The sequence below is a fragment of the Apus apus genome, chromosome 25 (genome assembly GCF_020740795.1).
Source record: "Apus apus isolate bApuApu2 chromosome 25, bApuApu2.pri.cur, whole genome shotgun sequence".
Classification (NCBI taxonomy): domain Eukaryota; kingdom Metazoa; phylum Chordata; class Aves; order Apodiformes; family Apodidae; genus Apus; species Apus apus.
The window spans coordinates 1,264,749-1,274,814 of NC_067306.1; the positions used below are offsets into that span (position 1 = coordinate 1,264,749).

At 68.9% G+C, this 10,066-nt stretch overlaps 3 protein-coding genes across 4 annotated transcripts; 1 reads left to right on the plus strand and 2 right to left on the minus strand.

Annotated features, from left to right (window-relative positions):
* The first annotated feature begins 1,147 nt into the window (after positions 1 to 1,147).
* On the plus strand, positions 1,148 to 5,158 carry PGAP3 (post-GPI attachment to proteins phospholipase 3). 2 transcript variants are annotated; one of them, XM_051640572.1, is made up of 8 exons: positions 1,148 to 1,360; positions 2,120 to 2,217; positions 2,297 to 2,449; positions 2,691 to 2,753; positions 2,896 to 2,957; positions 3,060 to 3,196; positions 3,820 to 4,018; positions 4,612 to 5,158. In XM_051640572.1, the coding sequence occupies exons 1-8, from the start codon at positions 1,162 to 1,164 to the stop codon at positions 4,673 to 4,675; spliced, it is 975 nt and encodes a 324-aa protein (XP_051496532.1). In that variant the 5' UTR covers positions 1,148 to 1,161; the 3' UTR covers positions 4,676 to 5,158. The 2 variants fall into 2 exon arrangements, with proteins under 2 accessions (XP_051496532.1, XP_051496533.1); XM_051640573.1 differs by lacking the exons at positions 3,820 to 4,018; positions 4,612 to 5,158 and having other exon boundaries at positions 3,076 to 3,178.
* Positions 5,159 to 5,604: 446 nt separating this feature from the next.
* Positions 5,605 to 8,377, minus strand: PNMT (phenylethanolamine N-methyltransferase). The gene is made up of 3 exons (XM_051640574.1): positions 7,213 to 8,377; positions 6,826 to 7,033; positions 5,605 to 6,150 (listed from the first exon to the last, which is right to left on the minus strand). The coding sequence occupies exons 1-3, from the start codon at positions 7,364 to 7,366 to the stop codon at positions 5,715 to 5,717; spliced, it is 798 nt and encodes a 265-aa protein (XP_051496534.1). The 5' UTR covers positions 7,367 to 8,377; the 3' UTR covers positions 5,605 to 5,714.
* Positions 8,378 to 8,464: 87 nt separating this feature from the next.
* TCAP (titin-cap) lies at positions 8,465 to 9,952 on the minus strand. Its single transcript, XM_051640579.1, has 2 exons — positions 9,788 to 9,952; positions 8,465 to 9,113 (listed from the first exon to the last, which is right to left on the minus strand). Exons 1-2 carry the CDS (start codon positions 9,934 to 9,936, stop codon positions 8,858 to 8,860), a joined length of 405 nt encoding a protein of 134 aa, XP_051496539.1. The 5' UTR covers positions 9,937 to 9,952; the 3' UTR covers positions 8,465 to 8,857.
* Positions 9,953 to 10,066: the final 114 nt, after the last annotated feature.

A 10,066-nucleotide genomic window follows, 5' to 3' on the forward strand; every position in this document is an offset into this window, starting at 1 on the left:
AGCACCAGTGCCCCCCGTGCTCCGGTCCCCCTCCCGCTCCGGTCCCTGCCCCGGGGTCCTGCACCGGCTGCAAGGAGGGGGGTGCGGAGGCGTCGCCTGGTTTGGGGGGGGACACGACACACAAACCCCGTCCCTGTCTCCTCGCCCGTCCCGCTGGGGCTGTGACGGCCACCGGGGCAGGGGAAGGGGTGGCACTGTCACCCCTGGGTGCAGGGATGAGGGGACAGGCGCAGGGTGTGGGGGGGAGAGACCTGAGGCCTGGGGATGGTCCTGGGGTGCAGGGACAGCCCAGAGCATGGGAAACATTCCTGGGGTGCAGGGACAGTCCGGCAGCATTTGGTGGGTCTCCAGTGGGGTGGCTTGGAGCTGGTGTTTGTCCCCCACCCTGGGCACAAGACACCCATGCACCTTTACCTGCTGCCCTGTGTGCACGGGGGGGACGCGGGGTCCCCTGGAGGCATCACAGGCTGCCACAGGGTCCCCCCACATCCCTCTGGCCCTCCCAGCCTGGCAGAGGGTGGCTGGGACTGGCCGTGCTGGGGGTCAGGACAGGACCCCTACCTGGGGCTGGTTCTCCCCATCATGTCCCTGCCAGCCACCCCATCCCGCACCACCCGTGACCCCAGGGGAGGAGCTGCCGCCCGGCGGGGGCAGAACACGGACCCCCAGGGCTGGGGGGGTGGGCACCCCCAACTGCTCAGGGGTGTCAGTTTGTGGGGACAGGAGCAGGGAGCTGGACTGTGCCTGCCCCCCCGAGCCAGGCCGGTGGGCACCCCGCGGGAGGGCACCCTGAGGCTGGGGACACCATGTTCGCCCCCTCCCCAGCACCCTGCGGGGGGGGCGGCCACCCTGGGGTCCTCGCCCCACGGCCCATCCCGAGGCGAGGCAGGGCGGGCCGCGCTGCCCGGTCCGGCTCTGAGCCCCGCACCCCGCGGGTCCCCGCGCCCCGGAACCGCGGCCCGGTGGGGGGGATACATCCCGTGAGGCTCTGCGGAGCGTGCGGGGGATACATCCCGTGAGCCTCCCGCCCCAGCGGGCTGTATCCCATCAGCCCCCGGGCCGCCGGGGGCGGTATATCCCGTGGTGCCCCGCGCCGCCCCCGTTCCCGGGGCGGGCCGGAAGCGGCGGGGCGGGACCGGGGCGGGACCGGGCCGGGCGGCGATGGCGGCCGGGGCCGCGGCACGGGCCGCGCTGCTGCTGCTGCTCGGGGCAGCGGCGGCGCCGGGCCCGGTCCGGGGCTCGCAGGGGGACCGGGAGCCTCTGTACCGGGAGTGCCTGGGCCGCTGCGAGCGGCAGAACTGCTCGGGGGCGGCGCTGCGGCACTTCCGGGCGCGCCAGCCGCTCTACATGGGCCTGACAGGTACCGCCCCCCGCGCCCATTGGCTGCCGCGGGACACGCCCCTCGCCGAAACCACGCCCCTTCGCGAGGCCACGCCCCCGCCGCGATGTGTTGGGGAGGCAGTGGGGCCGCACTGGGAGGAACTGGGGCCGCACTGGGGGGCTCTGGGGCCGTACTGGAGGGCTCTGGGAGGAACTGGGGCCGCACTGGGGGGCTCTGGGGCCGCACTGGGATGCTCTGGGGCCGTACTGGGAGGCAATGGAGCCGTACTGGGAGGCAGTGGGGCCGTACTGGGAGGCGCTGGGCTGAACTGGGAGGCGCGGGGCTGCCCTGAGATTGGACTGGAGAGCCCTGGGCCCTAATGGGGAGCACTGGGATGTACTGGGGAGCACTGGTCTGGGCTAAGGCCAGGCTGGGAGCTGCTGGGCTGTACTGGGAGGCGATGCGCCATGCTGGGGCTGTACTGGTGGGCACTGGCCCTTGCTGGTGGCTACTGGGCCATTCTGTGGTTATGCTGGCAGGTGGGGGGCTGGGCTGGGCGGGGGGGGGTGTGTCACTGGGCCATACTGGGGGTTACTGGGGACAGGCGGGGTGCCCACCCCCCAGACCCACCACAGCGGGAGTCCCCCCCCCCCCAAAGCCATTACCCCCAGCACCCATCACGGTCTGACCGTGCTACTTGATGGTCCAGACTGGGAGGGACTGGGATGGCCTCGGTGGCCGGGGCGGGTCCGCCCCAGCCCCCCCAGCCCCCCACGCCCACTCGTGTCCCCCCCGCAGGCTGGACCTGCCGTGACGACTGCCAGTACCAGTGCATGTGGGTGACCGTGCGGCTCTACCTGCAGGGGGGGCACCGGGTGCCCCAGTTCCACGGCAAGGTGAGCGGGGGGGGCCGGGGCTGGGAGGGCTGGGGGGGTCCCTTTGTGCCCCCTGACCCCCCCCCTCCCCCCCCCCCAGTGGCCCTTCTCCCGGTTCCTGTTCTTCCAGGAGCCGGCGTCTGCCTTCGCCTCCTTCCTGAACGGCCTGGCCAGCTTCCTCATGCTGCTGCGCTACAAGGCGGCCGTGCCCCCCGCCTCCCCCATGTACCCCACCTGCGTCGCCTTCGCCTGGGTGAGCCCCGACACCCCCCCCACCCCTGCCACCCCCCGCAGCCCTTCTCACAGGGCGGGGGGGAGATTTGGGGGGCTCTGCCCTCCCCGCTTCCCGCCGTCCCCTGCACGGGGGTTTGGGGTGCCCACCCGCACCTCAGCAGCTGCTGAGGGGGCTGTGACCCCGCTGAGGGGCTGGCACTGGGGGGGACACGCAGCCTCTGCCCCCCCCTCCCAGCTCCAGGTTTCCGTCTCTCCCACAGGTCTCCTTAAACGCCTGGTTCTGGTCCATGGTTTTCCACACCAGGGACACGGCTGTGACGGAGGTGAGTGGCACCCCTGCCACCCTCTGTCCCAACCCCTGCCAGGATCCTGACCCCCTGCCCTGCTGGGGGGGTGGGGGTCAGTGTGCTGGACCCCCCCCCCCCTTGAGCATCTAGGGCAGCTCATCCCACCCTGATCCCGCAGAAACTGGATTATTTCTGTGCATCAGCCGTGATCCTGCACTCCATGTACCTGTGCTGCGTCAGGTGGGCTGGGCTCTGTGGGGCTGGGCTCTGTGGGGCTGGGCTCTGTGGGGCTGGACCCTGTGGGGCTGGGGGTGACCCCCCCCTCCTCCTCCTCACCCCCAGGACGCTGGGGCTGCAGCGTCCGGCCTTAATCAGCATCTTCAGGGCCTTCCTCCTCCTCTTCCTCGCCTGCCACATCTCCTACCTGACCCTCGTCCGCTTTGACTATGGCTACAACATGGCAGCCAACGTGGCCGTGGGTGAGGGGGGGGCTGCCCGGGGGGGGCAGGGCCCTCAGAGCTGAGGGCTGGGCCTGAGGAGGGGTGAGGGACACTGCTGTCCCCTGGCTGGGGGGTCCGTGGGGTGTTGGTGGGCACTGGGTGGGTGCTTGAGGGGCCACAAGGGCTGGAGCGGGGAGTTCCTATAGGGGATGGGGAGAAGGGGCTCCAGGGGTCCCTGTGGGGACTTGGTGGGGTTTCTAAAGGGGTTGTGGGGTCCTGATGGGATCATGAGGGCTTGGGGTTAACGGGCTTGGTACTGATGGGACTGGGGGGAGGTCCCAAGGGTCTGGGGACTTTCCATAAGGGCTGGGGGCCTCCGAGGGTCCTGATGGGGCTGGGGGGGTGTCCCCAAGGGGCTAGGGGGTTTCTATAGGGGCTGGGAGGGGGGCTCTGAGGGTCTTGATTGGGCTTGGTGGGGGGGGGGGGGGGTGATGTCCCCAAGCAGCTGAGAGTTTCCATAGGGTTTGGGGGGGAGCTCCAAGTGTCCTGAGGGGCCAACCCCAAAGGTCTTGGGGGGGGGGGGTCCATAAGGGCTGGGTGTGCTCTTGAGTGTCTCGGGGTGAGATGGGGGTGCTCCCCTCTCCTTCCCCCCAACTCCCCAGGGCTGCTGAACCTGTGCTGGTGGCTGCGGTGGTGGCTGCGGAGCCGCCTGCCCCACGCCTGGAAGGTGGGGGCGGCGGTGCTGGCGCTGCAGGCGCTGGCGCTGCTGGAGCTGCTCGACTTCCCGCCCCTGCTCTGGGTGCTGGACGCCCACGCCCTCTGGCACTTGGGCACCGTCCCCCTCAACGTCCTCTTCTACAGGTCTGTGCCCCCCTAACCCCCCCCCCCCCCCCCCCTTTTCAGATATACCCCAGCCTGCTGAGTGCCCCCCCCCCTCCCTTCTGGAAGTTGAGGGGGCTCCTCTGCAGTTGGGCTGTGCCCCTCTTGAAACTGGGGTGCTAAGGACCCCTCCCCCCCACCTTGCCCCACAGGGCTCTTGGTTTCCCCACACACACACCCCTTGAAATTTGGGTGCTAAGAGCCCCACTTCGGTCCGTGGGATTCCCAGTGCCCCCCCTCTTGGAAGTGGGGTGTGGGGGCTTTCACTTTCCCATGGGGTATTTAGGCATCTCCCCCTCTTGAAACAGGGTTTCTGGGCCACCCCCCTTTGCCCACAGGGTGGTGGGTGCCCCTCCTTTGGAATGGGGGTGCTGGGAGCCCCTCTGTTTCTCCCAGGGTGCTGGGGACCCGCCTCTTGCCCATGGGGAGCTGCAGGGACCCCAGTGCTGCTCCTCAGGAGCCCCAGGATCTGGCTGTGCTCAGCAGAAGGGTTTGGGGGGGTCCCCACCCGAGGCTGTGGAGCTGTGAACCCCCCAGCTACTCCCCCCCAGTCCCCACCTCTCCCCCCTCCACAGTTTCCTGGTGGATGACAGCCTCTACCTCCTGAAGGCCAACTCTGACCTCTCCAAAGTGGACTAGAGCTGCCGGGGGGGGGGGGACACACAGCCCTTCGCCCCCCCCGGGGCCCTGTCCTGTGCCAAGTGACCCCCCCAGACTCCCCCAGCCATCACCTCCTTCCCCCCGTTGCCTTCTGAGGTTTGCTTTTCTCACCACACCCCCACCCCACATTTTCCCTCCTCGGGGTGCAGGGGGGGTGGGCACCCCCACTGCTGGCTGCAGAAGGGCTGAGGGCAGCTGAGACCCCCCCCCCCAGGGGTGTCGGTGCTGAGATGTGGTCCCTCCCTGCCATCGGGGGGGGCACATCGGTGACTTGGGGGGTGAGGTCTAGGGGGGCTTTGCTGGGACCTGCTGGCTGCTGGGTGGCTTTTGCAGGGTGTGTGGGGGGGTGTCGTGTGGGGCTGGAGTGGTGCCTTGGGGATGGGGGTTCCCCTGCTGGCTGTGCCCCCCCCCCCCTCCCCCTTCAACCTGAGATGTGAATAAATTGAGTTCAACCTGTGCCCAGTTGTGTCCCCCCCGTGCCCCCTCTCTGCCCCATGGGTCCCCTGGGCCCTCCCATGCTGTCCCCCCTGTCCTGTGCCCCCCCTCACTCTGTGCCCCTTTGCTATCACCCCGTAGTGCACCCCATATCCACCCTGCACCCCATTTCCCACCCTGCTCTCCCCCTGTGTGTCGTCCCCCCCCAGCTCGATGTCTCCTGTGCCCCCCTCCCCAGGGCCATGGTGCACCCCAGTCCCCCTCAATGTGCCCCAAACCCCCTCTGGGTGCACCCCAAATCCCCCTCAGTCCACCCCAACCCTCTCCATGTGCCCCATCTGTCCCCTCCGCACACCCCACCCCCTCAACCCTCACCCAGCCTTGAGTCCCCCACCCATCACAGCCTCTGCACTGCCCCCCCAGACTCTTTCCCCCACCCCAGAGCGCCCCCATTTCCCTACACCGACACCCGGTGCTGCAGCTGGGGCTTTATTGAGGGGCAGGAGCCGGGGTCGGGGGGTGTGTGGAGAGACAGGGGGGGCACCGAATCCATCTTTCGGGGTGCGGGGTAGTGGGGGGTCCCTCAGGCTTCCGGCGGCTTCTGCGCGTGGGCGAAGAAGACCCCGTCCACGTCGTCCACGGGGGTTCGCAGCGCGGGGGGCATCGCGTAGACCCGCAGCTCCCGCAGCCCCAGCCCGGCCGAGGCCACCGCCTCCCGCACCGCCCCCGCGTCCAGCGGCACCACGGGCAGCCGGGCGGGCCCCGCCAGGTAGAAGGACTCGCCCAGAGCCCCCAGCAGCAGAACGTGCCCCCCCGGGCGCAGCAACGTCCCCACGTGGGTCAGGGCGCGGGTGAAAGCCGCGCGGTCCGGGCTCACGGCCTCCAGGCAGAAGGCGGAGAGCAGCGCGTCTGCCGGGGGGCGCAGCGGGGACCCCAGCGGGTCCGGGCGGTGCACGTCGATGGGCAGGATCCGCCGCAGCCGGGAACGGAGCCGGCGTTCCTTCTCCTGCCACGGCTCCCTGCCGGGATTGGGGGAAGCGCCTGGGGTTGGCAGCGCAGCACAACCCTCCCCCTCCCCAACATCCTCCCCACCCGGGATTTGGGGGACAAGAAGGGGGCCCCTGGGATCTGGGGGACAAGAGGGAGGCCCTAGGATCGACCACACATCCCCTGGGATTTGGGGACAAGAGGGAGTCCCTGGGCTTGGCACTGTGCCCACCCCGCCCCCGGATTTGAGAAGGAATTCCTGGGATCGACCACACATCCCTCAGGATTCAGGGGACAAGAAGGAGCCCCTGGGATCAGCAGCACAACTCCCAGGAGATGTTCCCACGAGGATGAACCCAACATCTACGGTCACATGGGGCTGGGGATCAGCCTGACATCCCCAGGGATCAGCCCAACACCTACAGGGACATGGGGAGGGACTCCCTGAGATTTGGGATCCTGCAGGAATCAGACCAGTGTCTGTGAGGGGTGCAGAGGCACAATCCTGCAGAGTCCAGTATCCATAGGGCTGGGGGGCTATGATCCCACGGGACGTGGGGACAAACATCCCACAGGGACAAGCCCAGCATCTATGGGCACATGGGGCTGTGACCCCGTGGGACTTGAGGACACGCTCCCGCAGGGACCAGCCCCGCAGCACCCACCACCCGAGGTGTGCCCCCCCCACTGTGTCCCCTCCTCCCTACCCGCGTCCCTCGATCTTGCAGACGTGCTGGATGAAGGGGCTCCAGTCGAAGGTGCCGGGCTCCCCCCGCGCCCAGCGCCCCAGCTCCTCCCGGTTCACGGCCAGGTAGTCGGTGGCCACGATCTCCTCGAAGTGGTCGCAGGCGCTCAGCAGCTGGTAGATGGTGGGGCCCGAGCCCACGTCGATCAGCGTGTGCCCATGGATCTCACCTGGGATGGGAGGCACAAGGAGGAGAAGGGTCCCACACCGAGCCAGGCACCAGCTGGGGATGGGGAGCAACCGGGATGGAGCTGGGGAGCAGGGAGATTGGGCGGGGGTGGCAGCAGGGTGGGCGCTCCCCCCTGTGCCTCAGTTTCCCCAGGCAGGGGTGTTCCCTGGCACCCCTCACCAGTGGCAAAGGTCTCTGCCAGGCAGCGCAGCTTCCAGGGCACCACGAACTCCTCGGAGGAGAAGTCAGCCCGGGGGGGCAGGTAGTTGTTCTGCAGGTAGGCGCGGGGGTCGAAGTGCTCGTAGCCCTCCCGGAGGGCGGCCAAGCTGCTCATGGCGAGGGGCTGCGGCGCCGGCGCTGGCCCGGCCCCCCCAAACCCGCCTTATATCAGCAGGAGGGACACGGGGGGGGGTTGGGGGGTGGCCGCGGGGAGCCACGATGTCCCCGTGGTGAGAGATGGCGCCGAGGCCGGTGCCACCATCCATCCTAGATAACCAGGTTAGCGCCAGCGCCCCGGGGCCGGGGGACGCGGCTCGAGCGCCGGCGCTGCCGGATCCGGCTCCTCTGCCCTTCCCGAGCTTGTTGGGGGGGGGCAGGATCCAGGGATCCCGGCTCCAGTCCCTGTATCCTGGAGCTTTCCCCCCTCCCTGCCCCGAGATGTGGGTGTCCTGGCCTTGAAGCCCCCACCATGTGCTGCCCCAACACCACAGCTGCCCCTCAGTGTCCCACGGGAATGTCCCGTGGGATGGGGGTAGGAAGGAATGGGGATGGGGCTGAAGGTGGAAAGGGATGGGAACGGGGATTGGGATGAGGAGCAGATCGGGCTGGGAATGGGATGGGGACAGGGATCTTCCTAATGCCTCCATCATCAGTGAGCTGAGCACGCTGGGACTCAGCCCAGCACCACCAACCCTGCCCATTCCCAGTGCACCCAGTGTGTCCAGCACCCTGAGATAAGGGGCAGGATGAGATGAGACCCGCTTATGGGGCTGGGGGGATGAAAGATCCCGAATCCCATGAGTGCTGGAGCTGGAGGAGGACAAAGGTGCCACGTGGGGATGGGGATGGGACTGGGAGGGGCCAGGGAGGGGACAGGGACTGGCGGTGGCCCAGGGACAGCAGGATCCGGCCGACAGGAACAGCTAATCTGGGAACTGGCATCGGCCGGGCTGGCAATGGGGGGGACGTGTGTGGGGGGGTGTCAGTTATATAAGCAAAAGGTTTCCTGCCCCTCCAAGTCCCCCCCCCTAAAACCTGAGACCCTGCAGGATGCCTGGGTCCCCCGGCTCCCAGCAAGGCTCCGTGCCTCAGCTTCCCCATTCCCCAGCAGAGCCCCTGCACCCCTAAACCTTGCCCCTCGCTCCCCACACTGTCTCCTGGACCCATGTACCCCCCACCTCCATTCTCCCCTGCTCAAAAACGATGCTGCTGAGCCAGGCTGGGCACTTTATTGCCATACAAAGCCCATGGTTTGTCCAACCCCACAGCCCTCCCTGCCCTTCCACAGCCCCCCCCAGTGCCTGGCTCGGCCCCGGGGGGGTGTCTCAGCTCTCCCCATCCTTGCACCCCCTTCTTTTTGCCAGGGAAACTGAGTCACACTCGGTGCTGCCGGGACCCCCCCAGCCGCACTCATCCCATCCCCACCAGCCTCCTTGGCATCCACTGCTGGGTGGGGTCCCCAGGAGGGAGCCCACCCTCACCTTCCCCCACCTTCCTGCGCTGCCTTTTCAGGGTGGCTGAGAAGACCCAGGTGTCCGGGTCCCCCCCGCTGCCCCCCATCATCAACCCCCCCACTCCTGACCCCCCCCCAGCCCCTCCGTCACCCTCAGCCCCTCTGGGCCTCGTGGGAGAGGGAGCGGGACAGGGTGCGGGGGACGCCGGCCTTGGCCCCACGGAGGTCTGGGGGGGAGAAGAGGGGCAGGGGGAGGGTGCGGGCGTAGGGCAGGAGGTGCTGGGCCAGGGGCTGCCCCAGGACCCCCACCCGCAGGAGCCCCCAGGGCGAGCGCTGCTCCAGCACCCGCGTCTCCCCGCGCTGCTCCAGCGTCTCCCGGCGCTGCGCGTCCACCTCCCGCCGGCACCACCTGGGAACGGGGAGTTTGGGGAATCTCAGCACCCCACGAGGACCCCCCCAAGTCCTGCTCTGCCCCGCTGGGGCCACCCCACCCTGCGGGGACCCCGACATCCCACACCACTCAAGGGACCACCCACCCCCCAGAGGTCCCTGTGTCCCTGCTGGCATCCTTGGGACTCCCACAGCCTCAACAACCCCATGGGGGCCTTGGAGACCCCCCAGGACACACACAACCCTATGGTCATCAACCCATGGGGACCCTTGAAGCCCCCCCACATCCCTCATCGCCCCATGCAGATGCCCACCCCCCAGCTCCCTGCAATCTCCCCACATGACCTGTCAAGACCCTCTCAGTCCCCCTTGGACACCCTCCCCAACCTCTCTGGAGCTCCCATGACACCCTTAGAGCCCCCGACAGCACCTGGGGAACCCCCCAAATCCCCCAGGGCCCCATCAGGACCCTTGGGGACACCCCACGACCCCATCAGGACACTTGGAAGACCCCCAGAGCCCCTTGGGGACAAGCCCCCCACATCCCCTGTGGCCCCACTGGGACCCTTCAGACTTCCCCACAGCCCCTATAGAAACCCCCCCCACACACAGCCCCTTGGGATCCCTCAAGCACCCAGCACCCCTTGCCCACCCCAGGGCCCTCCCACCCGGGGGGGCAGCAGTGCCCCTCACCCCTCCTCGGGCCGGGTGCTGAGCTCCAGGTCCAGCCACTCGGCGCTGAAGCTCTCGTGCCGCCCCACGTCCTCCTCCCGGACCTGGCAGCCCAGGCGGGCGCCCGAGAGCAGCCCCCCGCTGCGGACCACCGTGCTGGGCACCAACATCCTGCTGCTGTGACCCCCCCCCGCCTGCCCCCCCCGCTTATATGGCCCCGCTGAGGCTATTTTGGGACGTGTGGCTGGCACAGAGGGGATGGGAGGGCGCCAAGGGCAAGCAGGGGGGGTGGCACTGGGG